This window comes from Sceloporus occidentalis, unplaced genomic scaffold (assembly GCF_023333645.1).
Source record: "Sceloporus occidentalis isolate IW3139 unplaced genomic scaffold, rSceOcc1.0.p SCAF_2, whole genome shotgun sequence".
In the NCBI taxonomy this organism is placed as follows: Eukaryota; Metazoa; Chordata; class Lepidosauria; order Squamata; family Phrynosomatidae; genus Sceloporus; species Sceloporus occidentalis.
The window spans coordinates 128,565,765-128,590,378 of record NW_028316982.1 but is presented as its reverse complement, the minus strand read 5'-3'; the positions used below and the strand labels follow the sequence as shown (position 1 = coordinate 128,590,378).

The 24,614-nt window shown below is 39.9% G+C and overlaps 1 protein-coding gene across 6 annotated transcripts in view; it reads left to right on the top strand.

Annotated features, from left to right (window-relative positions):
* Positions 1 to 24,614, top strand: part of FGFR3 (fibroblast growth factor receptor 3) — an 88,953-nt gene that overhangs the window by 59,487 nt on the left and 4,852 nt on the right. For 2 of the 6 annotated variants that reach the window (XM_089510952.1, XM_089510947.1), the window contains 10 exons: positions 3,157 to 3,307; positions 10,078 to 10,265; positions 11,692 to 11,840; positions 11,944 to 12,065; positions 14,665 to 14,775; positions 17,203 to 17,393; positions 18,899 to 19,021; positions 20,954 to 21,024; positions 21,424 to 21,561; positions 23,703 to 23,808. In XM_089510952.1, coding sequence (XP_089367078.1) covers positions 3,157 to 3,307; positions 10,078 to 10,265; positions 11,692 to 11,840; positions 11,944 to 12,065; positions 14,665 to 14,775; positions 17,203 to 17,393; positions 18,899 to 19,021; positions 20,954 to 21,024; positions 21,424 to 21,561; positions 23,703 to 23,808 — 1,350 coding nt within the window. Of the gene's footprint in view, positions 1 to 3,156; positions 3,308 to 5,573; positions 5,719 to 10,077; positions 10,266 to 11,691; positions 11,841 to 11,943; positions 12,066 to 14,664; positions 14,776 to 17,202; positions 17,394 to 18,898; positions 19,022 to 20,953; positions 21,025 to 21,423; positions 21,562 to 23,702; positions 23,809 to 24,614 lie in introns of all 6 variants that reach the window. The other 4 variants (XM_089510951.1, XM_089510950.1, XM_089510949.1 and 1 more) reach the window with 4 other exon arrangements.

Genomic DNA, 24,614 nt, shown 5'->3' with positions numbered 1-24,614 from the left:
CAAAGGAGGGCAACTACTTTTGTTTGTACAGCGCTGTGTAAATTTACAGCGCTATATAAATAAAGGTTAATAATAATAACTAAAATTGTGAAGGGCCTGGAAACCATGCTCTATGAGGAACAACTTAGGGAGCTGGGGATGTTTAGTCTGGAGAAGAGAAGGTTAAGCGGTGATATGGTAGCCCTGTTTAAATAGTTGAAGGGATGTCAGATTGAGGAGGAAGCAAGCTTATTTTCTGCTGTTCCAGAGAACAAGATCTGGACCAATGGATGCAAACTGCAGAAAAGAGATTCCAGCTCAACCTTAGGAGGAACTTCCTGACAGTAAGGGCTGTTCGACAGTGAAACACACTCCCTCGGAGTGTGGTGGAGTCTCTCTCCTTGGAGGTATTTAAACAGAGGCTGGATGGCAATCTGTCGGGTATCCTTTGATTGAGAGTTCCTGCATGGCAGAGGGGTTGGACTCGGTGACCCTTGTCGTCTCTTCCAACTCTATGATTCTAATCGTAACAACTTGGATACAGAGATATTAGGGGATATTTTAAAATCTGAACTTTAAAAAGATGGCTAGAACCCTGCTCTACATTTAGTTCTTGAATACTATATCCTGGTCAAAATGCATTGGGATAATTTGAGAGTAAAACTTTCATTTACATATCCTGCGATTCTGTTCCTCTTTTACCTTGGACAAACGTTAAACAAAAGCAAACTGGCTGTTGGCTTTCATTTCCCACCTGCCAAGTCTAGACATTCAAGTTCTTGTTTTTAACCCACTCCACTGTGTCTAGGGCCATTGTGCTCCATTCCCAAGTCGCAAACAGGTTTTCCTGTAGAACTGTATTATATTTACTTCCATCCGTATTGCCCTGAATCCTAACCATACCCAGCATCTCCACAAGCTGATTGTGCCACCCGCATGTTCCATTATGATGTTCTCAGGGCATTGACTAGTCTTTGTTGTATACTACATGTAGTATTCTGTGGTAAAACCCAAAAGTTCAGTTTTGGTTTCATCTAGTCAGAGAAACTTTCCCCTTATATTTGTCATGTCTCCCACCTGCCTTTAGGTAAAATCAAAACAGGCTTTGATATGAGTCTGTGTCAGCAATGAATTTCTTCTTTCCACTCTTACATAAAAAACAGTTTTTGAAACATCTGGTTGATAGCTGTCTCATATGAGCTGCAGGTCTCACCATATCCTTCAGACCTCTGTACCAAGTCATATAATTTTATAATAATGGATTTAATGGTGTTCCTGGGAATGTTCATAGTTTGATATATATTTTTATAACTCAATCCTGATTCAGCACAACTGCAACTTTGACTTGTATTGATAGCTCCCTGATCTTCAACATGGTTTTGGTTTATGTATATTCTACAGCAAATTGTCATGTTTTCCAGAAACAGGTATTCATGAGATCTGAGATCATTAGCACTGGAATTACACCTGGGTTGGATTCTGTCCAGCTACTTATGTGACTTCTGGGCCAGATCTTATTTAAGTTTGTTGCAGCAAAGTGGGCTAATGCTTATGCAGCCAACTCATGCCAGTTTGTTTTTGTTTTCTTAACTTTTGTGTCACTATAAACCATGTGGCACCTTCACAGTGTTGAGTATCTTCTGTGCATCAAGCAGTTACAATGTATTTTCAATCCATTTCAATTCCAGCTTGTAATACAACAAAATGTGTGAAAGTCAAGGGGAGGGTGCGCTGAATACTTTCTGTAGCTATAGAGATTTAAAGAGATTGATCTGGTGGTGCCCAGTTCAAATCTCATGTTCCCCTGAACTCACTAGGTGAATTTAGATAAACATTTCCTTGTGGCCTCCTCCTGCCCCATTCATCATATGGAGGGTGATAATAATGACTCACTTCACAGGGTTGCTGTGAGAGTTTTTGCAATACTACATAAGTAAGAAATCAATCTCCCAGCACAAGACTAGCACCAACACCCTTTCTAAAAAGAACAGTGTTCCCAAAAGATATTTAGGTGTTGACTGAATTTTTCCAGATGACCAAGGCTCTATGTAGTTGTGAATGTCGATTGTGTTTTCACTGACTTTTGTGTCCCCATATGATTAAATAATAATAGATCTTTCAAATATCTAGTAAGTACTTTTATTTTGCACCAAGTATAAATATCCTCCAATAACTTCCAGGTTTTGTGCAAGTCCCAGTAACATCAGTCTGAAAGATGTGCATATATGGTATTTGCAACATGGATCAAGCCCTAGGCGTTGAATCTCAGTGAATGTTGCTGAGCCTTCATCTATCTCCAAATAAGGACCAGGGCTTTGGTCCCCTACAATAATTTATTTCAATTCTTCACTTTAGCCTGTGTGACACAGCCAAACTGCTGACCAAATTGACTGATGCAAACTAGTAAGCAAGAGAATTTATAGGTGGCAAGACCAATTAACATGAAACTGAAATTTCAGGGTATTACCAGTATACAGTTTGCCAGCTATAAGCCTGCTTTCCCAAAAAAAATGGAAAGGAATCTCAGTAACTACACTTATGACTGCTTAGGTACAAGTAAATGCTAGAAATGCAACAATTAGAAAAGTCAGGCTGATTAAATGAAGCTTTTTAAACAATCAGCAGTTGTGATAGTTTTGTAAAAAGAGATAAACTGCAGAAGAAATGTTGGATGAAACACACAAGATTAGAATCCCTTTGCTACTTGTTAGCTTCTTCAAATCAGACTACAGTTGAAGCAGTCTCTGCATACAAAAACAAATGGCAAAGTGCAATAACAGATACAGGTCGAGTATCCCTTATCCGAAATGCTTGGAACCAGAAATGTTTTGGATTTTGGAATTTTTTGCGGGGATTTTGAAATATTTGCATATACATAATGAGATATCTTGGAGATGGGACCCAAAATTGATTTATGTTTCATATACACATAGCCTAAAGGTAATTTTATACAATATTTTTCATAATTTTGTGATTGAAACAAAGTTTGTGTATATTGATCCATCAGCAAAGCAAAGGTGCCACTATCTCAGTCCCCCATGAAAAGGTTTGGATTTTGGGACAGTTCAGATTTTTTGGATAAGGGATACTCAATCTGTAATTAATCCTGTCTGTCTAACATGTAATGGAGAGACTTTTTTTGGTTTACTGAAGTTTAGGTTTCTGTCTATTCTGCAGTCTTGGATCAGTAAAAACGCTGAAGCCGATGCTAACCTAAATCTGTTCAATGTGACAGAACAAGATGAAGGAGAATATCTATGTAGAGCCAAGAATTTCGTAGGCAGAGCCGAAAAATCATTTTGGCTCCACATTCGCAAATCAAAACCAGGTAAACCCTCAACTCTGTCCCAAAGGCTTAGCATCTGCAAGAATGAGCAGTAATGCCGTAAGGTGCTAGACATTAAAATTAATATTCATTTTGTACTCTGTCCTATTGGCTGATTTTGTATTGTTCTGAAGTTACTCCTTCTAGTTCTTCACTAACTTTTAGAAAAATGTAAAGCTTTAAAGTAAGTTGCAATGAAAAATTTCCACATGAATGACTGCCAGTTAAAATTTGCTCATTCCATCTTTTTCCTACTTTTGCCTGTTACTGACCTGACTCTTCATAATCCTTCCCCCTCTGTTGCCCCATTTTCCCCATTTCATTATTCATCAAATATCAGCTATTAGAAGTATCTCTTCTGCATCTGAGAAAGAGGTGGGTGGGGGTTTAGTAGTTATCACACTAGTCAGTTGTTTCAAATCATTGTGCTTGAAAACCAAGGAGAGTGACTAAAATGGTGAAGGGTCTGGAAACCATGCCATATAAGGAAAGACTCAGGGAGCTGGGAATGTTTAGCCTGAAGCAGCGAAGGTTAAGAGGTGATATGATAGCCCTGTTTAAAAATTTGAAGGGATGTCATATTGAGGAGGGATCAAGCTTGTTTTCTGCTGCTCCAGAGACTAGGACCCGGAACAATGGATGCAAGCTCCAGGAAAAGAGATTCCACCTCAACGTTAGGAGGAACTTCCTGACAGTAAGGGCTTTTCGACCGTGGAACAAACTCCCTCGGAGTGTAGTAGGGTCTCCTTCTTTGGAAGTCTTTAAGCAGAGGCTGGATGGCCATGTGTTAGGGATGCTTTGATTGTGATTTCCCGCATGGCAGGGGGTTGGACTGTATGGCCCTTGTGGTCTCTTCCAACTCTATGATTCCATGATTCTATACATAGAAAGACAGTGGAATTCTTTTACACCATCACTGCATTTACACATCCTGTGCTTTAATCATGTTAATTCCTGTGTTTGCTTTCTTGTCTTTCAAATACAGCAGAACCATGACCATCCTTTTTGTTACTCCCCTGATCAATTATTGGTGTGTGTTTTTAAAATAATAATAAAAAAGGAAGCTGTAATTGTTCAATTAAGCAATGTTAGCATTATGGGAGCCCCTCATTCCCCACCCAGATCAAGAAGAATGAACACACACCATGCCGCTACCACCATTTTTTCTATACTTTTTCTCGTAAACCAGTACTTGCTTGTTCTTTAAACTTTTGTATATTTAATATTTACGCTTTAATTTTTTTTCTTCCACCCTCTACCCCTTCGGTCTTTCTGCTCATTAGACCTTAATAGGAATATATCATAATAGTTCTACTCCCTTATTTAACAAACAATAATAATAATAACTGTAAAAAAAACCACATAATATTGAACAGAGAACAAAGATCTTGGACACTCTTGGGAATTCCAGGATCTTCCCATGCCACCACCAGAAGTCTGTGTTTTCCCTGCTGGAGATCCCTGAGGAAGTCCCCAAGGGAGGAACAATGAAATCACACTCATACTGTACCTGCTATGCTCCCCATATCACACTGAAGCAACCCACATGGTTTCTAGTGGGGAAAGAATTGTTTTCCAAATGACCCAACAGCAGTACAGTAAAATACAGAATCATGCTATAAGCTCCAGGCAAAAATGGAATTAACACGATGCACTTGCAATATACAGTAAGTGTGCTGTTTGATAAGCTCCACTGTCACCTTTACAAAAGTCTCTGTGGCATTTTTCCTAATTTCCTAGTGAGGAATCTTTCAGGTATTAGCAAGCAAACCAGTCATCCACCAGTAGTATTAAATGTTGACAAGGTGCTGGTATCAAAATTGTGTCTTTTTTAAAATCCTGATGAATTTTAAAAGGGGAAAATCATGGGACCTCTTTTGCTTTGTTTAATTCACCATTTACATGAGCTATGCTTTAATTATTGCTGCTTGTCTTTGTTTCCTGCATCTTTTCCTTCTCATCCCCTGCACTCAATTTCCACCATTGCCATACTAAATAAGAGGCAGTCCTATTGTGGCAGCAATTTTTCATTCTGATGCTTTTGCTTGCATGCATCATTAGTGGGACAGAGTAAGAGCCTGGTGAAGGGAGCTCTTTGCTTTTTATACAGCTGGTTGTGGTAAGAAATGAGGACAAGTGTCTGCCTGGCACCTCAAACATTTTGATCTGCTTTTGAAATTTGTTTATTGCCTTCTGTGGGAATTGAGATTATCATGTATGGTTTTTCTCCCACATCCTCTCTATCTCTTTCTATTTTTCCCCTCTGTAGACAGCAGGTGTTAAAAAAACGGATAAAGAGGTAGAAATTCTGTACTTGCAAAATGTTTCTTTTGAGGACGCTGGTGAATATACTTGTCTTGCTGGGAATTCTATTGGGTATTCTCATCATTCTGCTTGGCTTACAGTGTTACCAGGTATTTCTGTCCTGTCACTTTTTCCTATTCATCTCAAAAGGGGACTTAGTGTCCATTTCTGAAATGCCAAGTTCTCAAGCAATAGATGAGTATTGATCTTCAATTTATGCAAGAATGATCAGTTTACAAAAGCACATTTCACTGTTTAGGATGTCCAACTTAATATCCAGGTGTCTGTAAAACATTTATTTCTCATTCCAGAACAGAGTCTGCATTCAAATGGATGGGTGATGATGCCTAAGTAATTTCAAAGTGGCTGCCATTTTATTATGGTGCAACAAAAATGTGTCTCAAGTGTACCAAACTAGAGAGTGTCAACATTTCAGAAGTGTTTGTGTCATACCATGTATAGCTTGAACATTTGGCATTTCCAAACCTTGACTTAATGAAAGGAATGGTTTTTATATCACTGAATTTTGTTTAATTTCTTTCTTTGGTTGGATGATGCCCATGTTTAGATTTTGAAAACATCACGACGTTGTTAAGTGAATTCTTGTATGATATTTGTAGCATGACTTTTAGTTCTGATAGGCAATATCCAACAATAGGGACCTGTCCTTAGTTTAGCAAAAGTCTCTTCCTCCCTACTGTTCTGGTATTTATGGGCGACTGCTGAGTGGGAATGCTTCTGCAAAATAAATATCATTATTACATGTGTATGGTGTGAATTCAGTATATGTAAAATAATATCTCTGTGTTGTCATTTAAACTAGCAGCATGAAATGTTTTCTCAAGCAGAAATACAGCACGAAAGACATTTCTATTTCAAGCATCCAGTTTTTAATTTCAGTCATTACCTTTATTTGAATTGACATAATAGTGATGATGCCCATTGCATTTTTCTCAGGGGTGGATAGATTGCAGCCAATGGGTTATTTTGAGGACCCCCAGGAGCCCTTCAGCATGCCAAAAATATTGGCGTTTTTTTTTTGGGGGGGGGGAACAACCCCTTCAAAATGTATTATAAAAAACAACAACAGAATACCTTACCCACATTTAGAAGAAGTGGTAAAAGGTAAAGGATGTCTCCCCTGACGTAACTGTCTAGTCGTAACCAAGCGTTACTAAGCGAAAGAGCCAGCATTGTCGAAAGACGATCATATGGCCAGCATGACCGCATGGAACACTGATACATAATGGTTGTGATAGGCACTGTCTTATTGGCCACCAGGCTGTTTTAAGCCTCTCTTGGTATAAAACAGCTTGGAGGGGCAAAATTATTCCCATGCCCTCATAAGCAAAGCTTGTCTTTTTTAATGGGGTGGTGGCATGGCTGGAGGAGGGATGAGGCTATTGGAAGAACAATATGGACCCAATCTCCTGGCAGGTGCTACGCTGATCTACATTCTAACATTTGGAAGAGCAATGGTGCTTATCATTATCTGTCTCCTAGAATACAATCCTGCATTTCCATTTAAACAAACTTGAATGTTACTATTATTCAGAACAATTGTGAGAGACTTAACAATCATGATGGTTTTGCATGTGCACCTATTGTGCACCTTTATGTGGATATTACAGGCATATTAAAATTTTATACTTTAGAATATCTAAGAATTTTATAAAAATTTTAATTTTATGAATTTTAATTTTATTAAAATTTGTGTTATTACCGTATATACTCCTATATAAGTTGACCTCATGTACAAGTCGATACCGGCCTCACCCCTAGCACGTGACGGGGGCGTAAAAATGGCGGCACCCTATACACACAGACACGGCCATTTTTATGTGCCGGACACTTAGCGTCCGCACATCCCCCTTGCCTTGCGACGTCACGAGTATTTGCGCACTCGTGCATCGCAAGCGCAGCGCAAAAAGAAGCCGCTTTTTGCGGCTTCTTTTTCCTCCGCTGGGAAGCCTCCCCGTTTGGAGGCTGCAGCTTCCTGGCAACGGAAATGGAGGTGACGGTAGACCGCCGCTTTCAGGCGGTCTGTAACGCGCCTACATCTCCCTCTTAGAACCTCTCTCAAGGGTCCCAGTATCAGCATGGAAAATGGGGAAATAAGTCTGGGTGCATGCGCGCACACACACACACCCACACACCTTTGCATCAGCATTTCCAGGCTCATGGCTTGCATAAAAAGGGGGCATTAACCTTGCTTTCTCCCTGCCTTTAACCCCAGCATTTCCAGGCTCATGGTTTGCAAAAAAGGGGGGCATCAACCTTGCTTTTTCCCTGCCTTTAACCCCAGCATTTCCAGGCTCATGGTTTGCAAAAAAGGGGGGGACATCAACCTTGCTTTTTCCCTGCCTTTAACCCCAGCATTTCCAGGCTCATGGCTTTCAAAAAAAGGGGGGGAGCATCAACCTTGCTTTCTCCCTGCCTTTAACCCCAGCATTTCCAGGCTCATGGCTTGCAAAAAAGGGGGGAACATCAACCTTGTTTTCTCCCTGCCTTTAACCCCAGCAATTCCAGGCTCATGGCTTGCAAAAAAAAGGGGGGCATCAACCTTGCTTTCTCCCTGCCTTTAACCCCAGCAGTTCCAGGTTCATGGCTTGCAAAAAAAGGGGGGGCATCAACCTTGCTTTCTCCCTGCCTTTAATCCCAGCATTTCCAGGCTCATGGCTTGCAAAAAAAAGGGGGGGGGGCATCAGCCTTGCTTTCTCCCTGCCTTTAACTCCAACATTTCTAGGCTCATTGCTTGCAAAAAAGGGGGGCATCAACCTTGCTTTCTCCCTGCCTTTAATCCCAGCATTTCCAGGCTCATGGCTTTCAAAACGGGATCCCAACCTGGGCATACTCCCTCTCTCTGTGTCCCTACCCTGAGCAGCTGCTTGTTAGCTCCAGCTGCAAGGGAAGGCTGAAGGATCTCACGCGCACACACTCGCGGAGAGAGGAGAGAGCCTGCTGGTGCCGGGACTCAAACGGGGAGCTGTTTACCTGGCTACAGAGGAAGGTGGGCACTTCTTTTATCAGCAGTAGTAACCTATTGCCCCGTACATAAGTCTACTCTTGATTTTGGGGTCCATTTTGGGGCATAAATTTCTTGACTTATAGTTGAGTATATACGGTAAATGGGCAAAGTACTGAACTAACTTCAATGCGGAGGCTTAGCAATTAAGATGCTGACTTTGACAATTGCAAGATTGGCAGATTGGCGGTTCGAGACCCAAGCACCACGTGACAGAGTGAGCTCCCATCACTAGTCCTAGCTTCTTCCAATCTAGTAGTTAGAAATATATAAAAGTGCAAGTAGATAAATAGGTACCACTTTGGTGGGGAGGTAACAGCATTCTGTGCATCTCAGTGTTTAATCACACTGGCCACGTGACCACAGAACCATCTTTGACAACAATGGCTCCCTTGGCTTAGTAATGGAGATGAGTACCAACTCCTACAGTCGAACAGGACTAGACAATCACATCAAAGGGAAAACCTTTTACCATCTTACTGAACAAAAGAAAATGAGAATTATCTTATAATTATACTTGGAAGTGTGAGAAAATCACAGGAATTCTATAGATTTCCAAATGAGGATTTTAAAATGTGCTAACTCATGAAAAGAGTTATGTGCTTCTCTAGGATTTCTGTATTGTCCCTAGGCACTCTGTGCACAAGAACAGGTAATGTTCACTCATAAAAGACAAGAAATATTAAAGAATTGTTCAGTACTGTATGCAATTACATATTAGGTATTATTTTGTTACAATAACAGTATGTTTGTAATTGCAACTGACAGGAATACTAATGCACAGTTTGAAAATGCCATAAGAGCTGTGCTGGGTCAGAACACAGGTCTTCCTCATCCAGCATTCTGTTCCAGCATAGTGGACAGCTAGATGTTTTTGAAAAATCCACCAGCAGGGCATGAAGCACAGCAGAACCTTTCTTTTTTCCCTAAACACAAAGGCACCTTTGACTGATGTTTAGTTTTACAGTGGTATTTCAGAAACATTTGCCCAGTTCTAATTGTTCAGTAGGATCAAAATGGTGGGGATATTACAGTACAGTACTTAATATCTGCTGGGGTTTGGTTCTAGGACCTCACGTGGGTACCAAAAACCATAGATAATCAAATCCATTGTATACAGTGGTGTAGTAAAATAGTGTTTAGCTTTAATTTTAATTTTTGGGGGGAAGGATGAATATTTTTAAACCATTGATGGTGAAATCTGTGAATATGAAGATGTGACTGTAGTTCTGTAGAGTAACAGAAGTTTATATTTTGCCTCTGATAAATGTATGGTTCCATACATTACTAGCTCAGTGCCATAGGCAGTGTGTGGAGATCAGTTATTTAAGACACTATTGGATAGGTATGAGCATAGCACAGATTTCATAAATGCTTCCTCCTTATTAAAAAAAAGTGTGTTCTGTAATAATGCTGGCTTTAACATATGTCTATTACTCCTCAGCAGAAAAAAAGGTTGCAGTGGATGACTCCAGCTCTCTTTATGCAGGCATCCTCAGTTACGGAACTGGCTTTGTTCTTTTCATATTAGTGGCAGTGGTGATAGTTATTTATAGAATTAAAAGACCAACCAAAAAGCCTATAAATGCCACCACTGTTCAGAAAGTCTCCAAGTTCCCACTCAAGAGACAGGTAACAGAAAGTAGATACAAGATTACTATTCTCTCTTATATTCTTACTTTTCCTTGTCTTCTTTCTAGATCAGAAATAGTTTCCTAATTATGTATGCATGTAACAGTTCTAAGTGAGATACTATTCATGAAAGGTAGATCATCATAATCATGCTATGTTTCATGATAAATATTCAAACAAATTCTGTGTAAATTACTACAAATCTTCCAGTGGTTCAAAATCTTCTGGTTGATAGCCCTTGTTTTTCTTATTCTGAATCTGCTTTAAAATGGCATGTTAGCGACCTTGAGTCATAGCTTTGTAAGAAAGCCTGGGTATAAATAAAATAATACAATACAATACAATTTACAACAGCTACTAAACAGACTTGTTGACTGAGAGACAGAATAAATCTCTTGGAGATCCTGACAAGGCTGTACCCTGGCAAAGCACAAAGAGGAGACACAGCTGTCCATGATAATGTTCGCACAACCAAAAGCTGAATACAGTTTCAGGTTTTCTTTCTCCTAGGAGAGAAATTACTTTATGCTGTTGTATCTTGGCTTAAAATGTTGGGAATTCCTATGTGTGGCAGCAGCACAAAGAGATAGCTAAAGGACATGTTCTAGTTGCATAAGACTCACCTGTAAAATAGGAATGCTCAGTTTGCTAGATGCTTGCTGCTGCTCCACTGTTTGGTGTTTAAGTCATGCTGTAGTTATGGAGTCCAGAGGGCTGACTTCCCTAACAAAGATGTGAATCTTGGGAAGCCTATTTTGCTGATCTGCACATTTACTGTTGTTGCTTGCTCATGAGGGAGAAGGTTGATCCTGGTGGGAAATAGTAAAAACTCTTCATCAGAGATATCTAAATAGTAGACTGAGGTTCTGGTGGGCTGTTCCTTCCCAGTAATTAATATATATGCTCTTCCCGGTTATCCTATTAGCTGAGACAAATTACATGTTAATAAATCTAATGCTTTTCTCATCAGAAAACTAAATTACATTGATGATTAATTGGGAAGTTGTAATTATTTAAACCAAAGGATGACTTAGGCTGCATCTGCACTGCTGAAGTATTCCAGTTTGACACTTCTTTAACTGCCATGGCTCCATGCTGTGGAATTCTGGGATATGTAGTTTGTTGTTGCACCAGAGCTCCCTAACAGAGAAAGCTAATTATCTCAAAATATTACAAACACCAGAATCCCACCGCATTGTGCCATGGCAGTTAAAGCGGTGCCAAATTGCATTATTTTTGCAATGCAGATGCAACCTTAGAGACTTGCACTTCAAAGAAAAATTATGTCTTTAGTTTATCTGGACCAACTGGATGCAACAAAAATTAAATCAAAATTTCCAGGTGTGTCACTTTATTGCTGTGCTTGTTCATTTCTGTGCGTGTTGTAGCAGCTGTTGGCAATAATAATGTATTTACTCTATTCAAGCAGGTTTCTTTGGAGTCAAACTCTTCAATGAATTCTGATACGCCACTGGTCAGGATCACCCGCCTTTCATCCAGTGATGGACCAGTGCTGGCAAATGTCTCAGAGCTTGAGCTGCCTTCTGATCCCAAGTGGGAATTGGCAAGATCTCGGTGAGAAAAATATATTGTAAATGAAGTTTTTAGCTACCTGGTTTTTTGTTCTCCTTATAAATAGAGGAAGTGCAAATGTATTTACTTGTGTCTGTCATTTCAGCCTGACCCTAGGAAAGCCATTGGGTGAAGGTTGTTTTGGTCAAGTAGTGATGGCAGAAGCAATGGGTATCCATAAAGAGAAACCAAACAAGCCTATCACTGTAGCTGTCAAGATGCTGAAAGGTACTGAGAACACAATGGCAGGAAATGGATTCCCCATATGTCATAGCTCTATGTATTTCTCATTTTTGGTCCTGCACTGATTGATTATGTGTTATTTTCTTCCAGCTTTCACTCAACAGCCAGCCTCCTGCTGTACTGTCTTGTCTCTCAGCTTTTCTGGACACTGCTTAACTATTTCCTTCCTTTACTAAATTTTATATATCCTCAGGCCAGCTCATTGGTCTGGACGCTTCATCCTTGACATTTGTACACTTTCATCTCTCAAACATTCTTAAAGAAGTTGCTGCTCTTCAACTTATTTACTTATACGCTGTTGAAAAGATGCAAAGAATACAGTAAATGGGGGGAGATGAAGATTGCTTGTAAATACTACTCCAGGAGTGACAGTAAAAGGAAGACCTTCAACCTATATTCTCACAACAGACAAAGTTTCTTTGTTTGGGGTCACTCTCTGCTGTGAGGATTGTGAATTGTGGTTGTTGAAGAATTTATACCCTCCCCTACCTGTGGTGTTAGTTTTCTATTTACACATGGACTAGTGGTAATTAGAATGTGACTAGTTTTTTTACTGAACATGTGGTAGGTCAGTGTTCTGACTGAGATAACCAGTCAGCTATAGAGTGTGAGATCTTGAAATATCAGTCATGATCCTGCTTCAGAATATAGCATCAAGACATAGTTATGAGGGGTGCTGTTAAGTTCTGGCCCTGACCAAGAAGGGAATGACAGTACCATCCAAACTTAACCTGCCATTCCATATATTCACCCCAACGTTCAATGCGCTTGGCACATCATTTTTCAAGTTTATTTAACCCTTCCAAAATATTTCTGATCACTGGTTACTGAAATACTATTCTGCTGCTGCTATCACCTCTGAATAATTCAAATATTTAATTCATTTCAAACTTTTTAAGGTTTGAAAACAAAACATAGTCAGATGGAGCTAGATCTGCTGAGTAGAGTGGATAGTCCATGCACTCAAATTCTTCAAAACATGCATCATCTTGCCAGCCCTGTGAGCTGGCACCTCATTGTCTTGCAAAAAGAGAACACTTTTCTGCAGCTTTCCTCATTGTTTTTCCTCTTAATCAGCACAGCAAGTTAGAGTAGTATTCTGCATTAACTGTTTGATCCGTCTGAAGATAGTAATCAAAATACTTTCCTTATCCCCACAAGAAGTATGGCCATGATCTTTCCTGCTGACCTTCGGGTCTTGAATTTCTTCAGCTGTGGAGAACATGAGTACAGCCACTGCAAGGACTGTGTTTGGTGTCCAGAATATAGTTTTGCAACCATGTTTCATCAGCAGTGATGAGTTATTCCCCAAAATTATCACTATATCACTCAAAACACTATAAAATCAACGTGGAGGTATCCAGCATTCAAACATTTTAGCACCCACTCGACTGACAGTTTTGGCATAGCCAACTGCTCATATCCCTGGTGTCTCGGCAGTGGGTTTTGCTGAGATTTGCCGATCTGCCAAAGTCAGGTCATGAACACACTAATCAATTTCAAGAGTTTATGCTATTAAAAGCCTCCCAGAACTTGCTGCATCTTCAGTCTCCAAGTCTCTGCACTGAAAATTAACACACCACATCTTCATAGCTGAGTATGATGGATACTTGTTGCTCAATGTTTGCATCATGCCTTCATGGATTTCGCTTGGAGCTTTTTTCTGAAGAAACAGGAACATCATGATAGCCCAGAGTTCAGCACTTGAACATTTCACACTTTTTGTTGACATACTTCTGAAAAAAAATCAGAAATTAGAGCTACAGTCCTGCAGATTGGCAGTTTACAAAATAAAAAAACACTCTTTCAAGCTACAGTGACAAAATTACACTCAGGTTTTAGGGAGTGGGTTGGGCCGAAAAGTTTTCCACATCCCTTTGTCCAACCCCTCCAACACACTTTTTTCTCAGCTGCAGCCTTCCAAACCTGGCCATTTCCTGATTGTTGGAGAATGAGGGGCAACAGCAAACAAGTGCCCAACTGTTTTCCTATATAAATTAACACACAGCGACAGGCATCCATAGTAACCTTTGGAGGGCCTCCTGAACACCTTAAAGACAATGTCATTGGTCTGCACCCAGCTATAGGAAAACAGCTACACATTTTTTGGCTACTTTGCCCCCACCACCAACTGTCCACTGACTAGAAAATGGATGTGGTCAGGGAGCTGCACAACAAGGAGGATATTGTTACCTGCACAACAGGGAGGATATGGATTGTTGTGCAGGTAATAATGAATTCTGCTTTCCACAACAACAAAAAATAGGTTGTGATACAACATTGTAATTCACCAGTAAGATGCCAGCCATTATTTGCTACACCAGGTTGGAATGGCTAGCTTTAATAAGAAGATGCATCATGGGAAGAGGAGGGAGCACTAATTAATTTGTGTACAATCAGTACCCACAGAGTAACACGGAATTAACATTGAATGCTCTAGCAGTATGTGCTGCATTGTGTTGTCAGTCTGCTGGAACAGATGACTGAATGGTGTACTTGAATGAATTTGATATGTGCCACATGATGAAAGGATGTTTGGCCTTGATTGCTGTTTTTCCCCCCTTCTTTTTAATATATTCTATAGATGATGCCACAGACAAAGATCTGTCTGACTTAGTCTCAGAAATGGAAATGATGAAAATGATTGGGAAGCACAAAAATATTATTAATCTGTTGGGAGCCTGCACACAGGATGGTAAGTTCCCAAAGCATTTGGCTACAGAAGATGGAGTGGGAAACTGCAGCACATGGGTTACCATGTCATTTTACAATCTGTTTTTGTAAGCCCCCAAAACCCTACACCTCCAGTTTAAAATTTCAGCAATTTTGTTATACTAGGAATTAGCATCATGGCAGCTTTTCTCTAACTCAGAATATATTTTTGTGAGAACTTCAGAGTTAAACGTCAGTATTAATCCTCACCACACCACACCCCATCCTCTGGTACTGTTTCAGACCTCCCACAACAGCTTCTTCCATATTTTTCAAAAGAAGGGAGTTACCGTATATACTCATGTACAAGTCGACCTCACGTATAAGTCGAGGGAAGGTTTCAGGATAAAAATCATGGCTTTTGGTATGATCCGTGGATGAGTCGAGGGTAAAACTTAGGAGGCTATAACAAAGGATGGAAAGCAGGAAACATCACTTCCATCCCTCCTTCTCCTTCTCTGGACCTCTCTCAACCACCTAATACCACTTTGCAAGTGCTGGAGGAAGAGGTTTTAACAACCGGTTGGGAAGGGAAAGAAGTGGAGTTAAATGGGGTGTTTCTTTGATGGGAAAAGAAGGCTTCAAATTGGATTGGGAAACTTACACACACACCTGCCTCAAGGCAGGAAGAGTGGGGCATCACGAGGGTGCTTGTTTCAGGACCTTTCTAACCAGTATTAGTGTATTGACCCATATATAAGTTGACCCAGGATTTTAGGCTCAATTTTGGGGCACATAGTTTAATATATACGGTAAATGCTTTCACACAATGAGTGTCATATCTATTTTGGCTCTAAAGTAGCACCAACACCTTCCTTGCCTACATGGTTTCATCCCACTCCTTTCTTTGGGAGGTAATAGATGCTCAGTCCGGTTTAGAAGAAAAGTCAAGTGACAAGGAAGTGGCTATAAAATTTCTATAATAGATGTCCCTGACATGGAGTTCTAATAACATGGATATAATTGGAACTTCAAGTCACAATACGAAGTTAACTGATGGTAGTTTCATGACAAATGAGGGAATAGTTCATGAGTTCATAAATTAGTTTATTGAATTATTTGCCACAAAGTGTGGTGACAATTGTAAAGGGAAAATCCAACAAATTAGTGGGTGGATCTGTGATCGATTAGTTAAGTAGAACTTTTATACTCATAAGCACTATACCCTAAAATTGTTTCTGAGGATATACACTAGGGTAAGGGTTGTTGTTTTCCTGTCCTTTTTGTTGGCTTTCGGGAGGCCATTGGAAAACTTTATTTCTAAAATCAGGAAAAATTGGTAACTTTCATGGTGATATGTCTCTTGTCCAAGACTATGGCAGAAAAACATCCAAAAAGTGTACCACCTGTGGACATCATCTGGACATCAAATGGTTAATGACAGTTAAATCAACTACAATCCCAAGTTATCACACAGCAAAAGTCAACAGAAGGGGTGAATACTTCTACAAGGAATGGTACAAGTGCATAAGGTTCAAACAGGGAGAGACAAAATGTCCTGCTCCTTGATAGAGAGTGGCATACAATTAAAAGAACATACAAATCTGCCTTATACTAAATCTTGGGGTGGTGCACAAATTGCAGCATTCAGATGCACAAAGCTGATAAAGATTTACCCAAGAAGAGTATGTAGAGAGATCTTGTAGCACCTTTGAGTTTAACTGAAATAAAGAGGTTGGCAGCATGAGCTTTCGTAGACTTCAGTCTATAAGAATTACTTGTAGGTGTTCCTGCTAAATACTGACCTAAGAGCGGTGAATACTTGTATAACCAGCAAGTGCCAGTTTGTTTGTTGACTTAACTTTTATACTAAAATAAAAATGTCCGGTACATTCAAAGTGAGTGTCATGTTTACTTCAAATGGCTATTAAAACCATTATAATTCCTAGTTGTAAGAGAACAAAATATGAAAAAGGGGGAGGTGGGATTAATACTTCTGAAAGATTTCATCAGTCTTCCCCAGACCATCTGTTTTCTTCCTTTCATGTTAATGTTACTGTCCTCATAACTGTCCTCATAGCAATATTAAAGTTGATTCAGCTGTCCTGGAACTGGAATATCTACCTCCTATTTAAATGAAATTTATTTACTTAAAGTGGCATGAAGGTGCCTTTAGGAATGGAATCCTCCCAAAGCAATGTACAGTATTAAAAAGAACAAAGCCATATATGCATACAAAACTAGCTGCTTAAGAACTAAGGGAAGACTAGCAAGAACAATTGGGTTTTCAGAGTTTTCCTGAAAATCAGCAAAGAAGCAGCCTGATAAACTCATGATTAAACCTAATTCCATAGATTCTATACTCATTGAGGAGAGACATGCCAGAATAATGCTTTTGCTGCTCATTGGAATGAGAGCTTGAAGATACAAGAGATTTTGTTTTAGATACTAACTAAATGTTTCACCTCAGGCCCTCTCTATGTTCTGGTGGAATATGCATCAAAAGGGAACTTACGAGAATACCTTAGAGCTCGTCGGCCACCTGGCATGGATTACTCTTTTGATACCTGCAAGCTGCCTGAGGAACAATTAACATTTAAAGACTTAGCCTCATGTGCCTACCAAGTAGCCCGTGGAATGGAATATCTGGCATCTCAGAAAGTGAGTACCAAACAACTTGGCAAGAAACAAACTCTCAAGGCTTCCTTTTTTATATCTATAAAGTGATGCATAAATTGTGTGAGTACTTAAGTAGCATCTGCAAAGTAGTTTTGCTTTGGGAGGAATCAAAAACAATATCCATTTGTTCACTTCTATACAGAATTTTAAAAACATAAGTGGCACAACTCCCCTTAACTGGGGAGCACTATAGTAATGGGGAAAGGAAAAGGGACAGTCAAATGAGAATATGCATATGGTAGCATATGATTATTTCTACATGCAAGCTTAGCTATACATGATGTGGGGCTGCAGTTGGGATAGTGGAGAGGAAGAAACAAAAAGACAAAATAAATATGGTTTTTTGTAGGGTTTTCGGGCTATGTGGCCATGTTCTAAAAGAGTTTCTTCCTGACATTTTGCCAGCATCTGTGGCTGGCATCTTCAGAGAATGAATATGTCTTCTCGAAAAGCAAATAAGAAAAGGAGATGCATTTTCTACTTCATGCTTCTCAAATCAGGAAGCCTTTCTTTTTGCTATGCTGTCTATATGGCTACCATGAAACGTTCTGCTCTTCCACCCCACACTCTTTGCCCAGAAACTAAGCTCCACCCTAGGTGGTCTGAAAGGTCTGGATGGCCCTTGTGGTCTTTTTCAGCTTTATGATTTCTCCTTGCACATGGATGGGGAGCAAATATTCTCAGCTGGTTCATTCATGAACCCTTAGGAACACCACCTGAAGGTGCTTCATTGCATTCCCCTGGCTCTTCCCTGAGACCAGGCCTGGATTACCCTCTCCCCTCCTGGTCCTCATAAAGACTTGGAGGACAAGGACCAGCCTGCTCTTTGTCAGTGTTCCTGGAATCCAGCTGAGTCATGGGACGTTATCACACAAGGGAAATTGGAAGTATAATCCAATGGCAATCCGAACGCAATCATGGGGTTTAACGTTATTGTGTGATAGACTACCACACGCAATTTCGGGCAATGGGAAGTCAGTCTGAACGCAATCATGGGGTTTCATGTTATTGCGTGAGAGGTGATCCCATGCAATTTCAGGCAATGGCAAGCTATTTTCGGGCAATGGGAAGTCAGTTCGAACATAATTTGAATTCACTTAAATTTGCTGAACTAGCGAATTCACGTGAATGCATTCTGGCCCCACTTTCTTTTCATTTGAAATTTAGAGAAATTCCTCCCATGTGATAAACTCCATGGGCTGGAATTCTGCAAATCTCTGGAAGTCCTAATTGACAAGTAGGGCAAACAAATGTAGAAGATAAAATTGGAAAATCCTATTTTTTTTTAATGCTAGAGAATCTTTGTCACTACTATTGACCTCTGATTAGAGATAATGAGGACTCCTCTCACCCAGGCAAGAAGGAAGAGTTGCAGGAAGCGCCTGTAGGTCCAGATTAGATGGGAACCAGATGATGTAACAGCATGGTAAACAAGTACAGCATTTTCTCAATTAATTCCTATTCTTAATTTCCCCTTTTCTTTATAGTGCATCCATCGGGATTTGGCAGCTAGAAACGTCTTGGTCACCGAAGACAATGTGATGAAGATAGCTGATTTTGGCCTTGCCAGAGATGTTCACAACATAGATTATTATAAGAAAACAACTAATGTGAGTGAAAAACTCCCAAAGATGAGGCAATTTGAATAATTTAAGGAGTTAGATGTCCCATGAGCAAACAACTTTTTCTTATATTCTTTTATAAGAATATATTCTTTTAGGAGAGGCAGCATGGTGTAGTGATTTGAATAGAATGTCAGTCTAGGACTCTTGGAAACCAGAGTTTGTATTCCCACACGGTCATAGAAACCCACTGGATAACTGTGGGCAAGTCACAAATGCTCAACATTGGAAGGCAATGACACATCCACTCTAAATAAATTTTGCAAAGAAAACTCTAGGTTAGGATCGCCATATGTCAGAATCAACTTGAGAATGCACCATAAAATAGCCAGAATCAAACTGATTCTGACTGACAGTGACTTGATCCTAGACAATAAACAACTCTCATCAACAGAAACTATAATTTAAAAATATTTTTAAGCTGGTAACAAGGCATTGGTTTTACGTGCCTCAATTTCTTTTGTTTCGAACTTGGCTACTCATCAGAGAAAGGGAGAGTACACCATAAAATTTAAAATATACATTAGGAGCATTTTCTGCATTTCCCTGTGCAAGGAGCTCACAGACTATCTGACCTAGTCTGTATCCTTGGAATAGAAATGATTGCTCACACTGGATGGATTGGTGTTAATATGCAAGACAACAGTAAATAAAGTCTAGTATACAAGAACAGGATTGTAGCATATATGATATTGTTTTCTGTCGAGATATAATTTTAATTAATTTTAATTATTTGCTTTAAATTTTTATAATGTTGTTGCATACATTCAAGTCATTTCTGACCTATGGCAACCCTAAGATGGGATTTTTTAGCAAAATTTGTTCATAGGAAGTTTGTCATTACCTTCCCCTGAGCTGAGAGCATGACTTTCCCAAGGTCACCCAGTAGGTTTAATGGCTGGGCTGGGAATCAAAACCTGGCCTCCAGAGTTGTAGTCCAACACTCAAACTACTGCACCATGGTGGATCTAAAATATTAATACCTTGCCCTATATCAGAGGATCTCAGATTGGTTTACAATAGCACTAAAACAGGTTAAGTGGGCTAAAAACAGTAAGATAGTTTATGTAAGCTAAAACATATTAAATAATATAATGCATTAAAAACAGATTTAAACATGCAAAGTTTTTTTTAAACTATTAGTAAAAGTCTTTGGTTTGCATTAATGAGGCCCAAAGGCTTTGGTGAACAAAGTTTTAACTTGACGCCTAAGATTTTTGGCACTAGTTGTGTCTCCAGGAGGAAAACATTCCACAATTGGGGTGCAACAGCTGAGAAGGTGTCACACAGTGTATTGACATCACTGATGAGACACAGAGGAGACCCCTCCCCTATATATCTTATTCCTTAGGCAGGTACCTTGTACCCCCATGTGGCAGGGAACCATCTGTGGTTGAATGGGAGTAGAATTGTGGGTGGGGGAGAGAAAGCAAGATGAGCAGCAAACAGCATTAAGGGAAGACTTTGACCCATGGCAGGGGGCAAATTTATCAAAACCTTGCCTTTAGGCTTCTAACCATCCTGACTTGAGGCTTCTATTTGCCTTACTGTGACGGGTTTTATATCATATCAGAGATACTATGTGTGTGCGCGCGTTGTATGCCTTCAAGTCATTTCCAGCTTATGGACAACCTATCATAAGGTTGGCAAGATTTGTTCACAGGAGGTTTGCCATTACCTTCCCCTGAGGCTGAAAGTTTGTGACTTGACCAGGGTCACCCAGGGATGTTGGAGATTAAATAGTTCAATCAGTTTAATTTATCTGTGATCAATATTACATTGTCTGTTGGTACCATTTGTTTGTTCTGGTCACTGATTAAAATGTTTCAGATCAGATTATATTAAAATATTCAGATGATGTCAGAGTGGCTGGGTGAAAGTGCTGGTGGATATTTCCCTTTTTTATCTCTCTAATTATAGGGTCGACTGCCTGTGAAATGGATGGCTCCAGAAGCGCTGTTTGACCGTGTCTACACTCACCAAAGTGATGTGTAAGTTTTGGTTTCATTGTTTGAAAGTGTAGGCAAAGAAAGCAAAATACAGAGTCATGGAAACAATTGTAATGCCAAGCACAGAAGGGATCCTGTAATCTGATGAATCTGTGCATAAATAATTTGACTTGTTCCATTTACTGATGATAGTCTATTCAAGGAGCATAGAGTAATAGAGGTCTGTCAGCTACCTGAATAAAATGCTCATTTTAATTTCAGACTTAGTGCCTGGTTTTGAGACGGATCAAGCGAGATCTGCAAATGCTTAGTAAAAAACAGCCGAGATAATTAGTTGATGACTTGCTAGTTATACATCACTTCACACAAACAAAACAGAAACCTTCTGTCCATTTCCTTTCCCCCTGGATATCAGGAAATGTTCAACTTTTTGATTCCTAGATGGTCCTTTGGAGTGCTGCTATGGGAGATCTTTACTTTAGGAGGGTCTCCATACCCAGGAATTCCTGTTGAGGAACTCTTCAAACTCTTAAAGGAAGGCCATCGAATGGATAAACCAGCAAACTGTACCCATGATTTGTAAGTAGTTAACATCCTTGGGGAGAGAGAGATTGTCTTTAATTGCCCGACAAGCTGGACCTACAAAAGGATGGAAGCCTGAGTCAACCTGGAGACCACAGAAACGGGGTTTTCTTTTTAATTGTGTCCCTTAATAGTGCTGAAGAGATGGTGTGAGTGGGGCAAAGCAAACTATTCTTGTTAAATTTTCTTTAAAAACATCACATCTTACCAAAATTTCACTTACACTGTGCATATAATAGTGTAATTTAAAGATATAATTTTAAATTTGCTAGTTCTTTATGTCACAGTTGCAATTGTATTCAGTGATAGCAGATTTATGAGCAACTTTAGTACAAAAAACATTACTAAGGATGCAGGAATTCACAATCAAAGCACCCTCAATAGATGGCCATCCAGGCTCTGCTTAAAGACCTCCAAAGAGGGACTCCATCACACTCCAAGGGAGTGTGTTCCACTGTGAAACAGCTCTTACTGTCAGGAAGTTCTTCCTAATGTTGAGGTGGAATTGCTTTTCCTGTAGTTTGACCAGGAGCTCAGGATCCAATAGAACATTAGAGTGCTAATGAGCACACAATCACACTTCTCCTCAGCTCACAAAAACAATCAGTCTTGACCCGACAGACAAAAATGACAAAGTACACTGGAACAATAAACAGTTTCACATACAAGCAAGCCTCTACCAGACCAAAACAAAGCAAACAGCCTTATTCCAACCGCCCCTACCCTTGGCTCAAGAAACTCTCCCAAAAGCCTCTCTGGGACTGGAGAGTTAGTTGCTGGTAGCTCCTCCCTCAATCAGGTCAGTGGTTCAGCAGAAGTCCTGCCCTTTCAGACCATGCGCTTAGGAAGAGCCCAGTAGACAAAAGCCCTCAACAGCCCCCGTTAAAAAAAACAGTTAGCAATTCTATTATATATAACAATTCATACTAGGAAGCACAAGATTGTCTCAGGCATACAGAGTTTGTTAGGACTTTATGACACAGGCAAAAATGATGGGAGCATAGTGGGATGCTGCTGTCAATATTGTGCAATAATGCGAAGATTATCACACGACTTTGTGCGATATTGCGATTATCCCATTATTATCCCGTGAATAAAACGGAATTCTAGCACCGCTTTTTATTCATGAGATTTTCCCATAAATATAAAGCGGTGCTAGAATTCCTCCTTATTCATGTGATAATCGCAATACCACACAACGTTCTGTGATAATGTTCACATTATTGTGCAATATTGATGGAAGCATCCCACTATGCTCCCGTCTTTTTTGCCTGTGTGATAAAAGTCCTCAGTCGTTTTTTATGGCATTTTTCATTCAAAAACACTTGATTAAAAAAAACCAAAGATATGTTCATGTGCAGCTGATGCTTGGTGTGATTCACTTCCCCTTTGACTACAACCCAGCTACAAGTCATGGTGCAGTAGTGGCTGATATATAAAACTCTTTCTTATGAGAGTTTGTTGGTTTCTGAATACCACCTTATGCAAGAATGATTGCATTTTATTTGACCAGCAATTAGCATTCATAAAGAAAGCATACTTCTTTATCTCCTATATACCATATTTCTGTGAGTTAAAATGCTATATTTTGGGAAAGCATAGATTCATAGAGTTGGAAGAGAGTTGGAAGATGGACCATCCAGTCCATGTTTGTCTCCTCTTAGCTGTTGTTGCTTGTTTTCCCCTCAGCACTTTAAAAACATGTGAAATTATCTTAAGTACTGTACAAACATTAAATCATAAGAAATCCCCTTCCCTGATTCTCCCATTGTAATAGACACTACAGAAGCAAGCACTGGAGCAGCAGCCCTACCAGGAGCTAATGGATCAGACCTCCAAAAAGTGGTCTCCCCTTTATCATGATTGCCTGCAGCTTCTCAGTGGTCTTCAATATCCTGGTAGATGACATAGATCAGAGTATGCATCCTTCCAGCTTGCAGTGATAACAGCAATAAGAGCTGGAAGTTCTTTTGTCTCCCATTAGTCCTTCTATCCTTTATTTTTGAATAATGTTAATATAATTGATTAATTAATTCAGGTGTCATAGGCACAAGTGAATGTCCAAGTCCTTTCATAAGATTTTGTTATATTGAGTGACCAGTTCTCTTTCTTTACTATCCATGCCCCTCCCACACCAGGTACATGATTATGAGGGAGTGCTGGCATGCAGTACCTTCACAACGACCAACTTTTAAGCAGCTAGTGGAGGATCTAGATAGAGTCCTGACAGTGACCTCAACTGATGTGAGTATCTCTTCTTTTCGGACTGTCTATAGCCCTTACTCCATGGAGAAATTTAACATCTAAAATCCTGTTATAAATAATAGTTGAAGCAGGCTTTAACATCACCATATTTTGAACTGTGCAAAGGATCTTGCATCGGATGTGTGCAGGGGGCAGGATGTAGTCAGCCCCACAAGCCAATAAACAGTAAAGACAGTTGATGTAATGCACCATTTATGCTTAACATAATTTAAGCAATTGCATGCTTGGTTTAGTACTGCTATCACACATCTGAGACTTAATTCCAGAGCATTTTATAATACTCTTTAAAATATTAAAGTTTAAAGTTTAGAGTTCTTTAAAAGCAAGAGATAACTAGAAACTTTTAAAGAAAGAGTCAAGACAGGAAGATCAAGTAAAATAGTATAAGAAAAACAAAACAGAAAAGGTTATAATGGCGGGATACAGACGGGCAAAAAGGGGTGTGTTCATGACGTCATGAAGGTATAGCCTTCAGACGGCCCTTACCTGAATGCCGCCATGAACACGCCGCCCACACACCCCAAGCGGGAAGAAGCAGCATTAAAAAGGTGCTGCTTTTCCCCGCTTCTTTTCTATATACTGCGCAGCTGCGCATCTCCGTCTATAAGCTGCTGCACCGGTACGCCAGAATTGTTACGCCGCTAATTTAAGTTGCCCATTTAAAAGCTCCGTGTCTGCTGCGTCACATAATGAGTCGGGGTCCTGGAACATGCGCAGTTTGCACCGAGGCTCTAATTAGAGCGTCAGATGCCATGCAGATGTGGAAGCTGCAGCACAGCTGCACT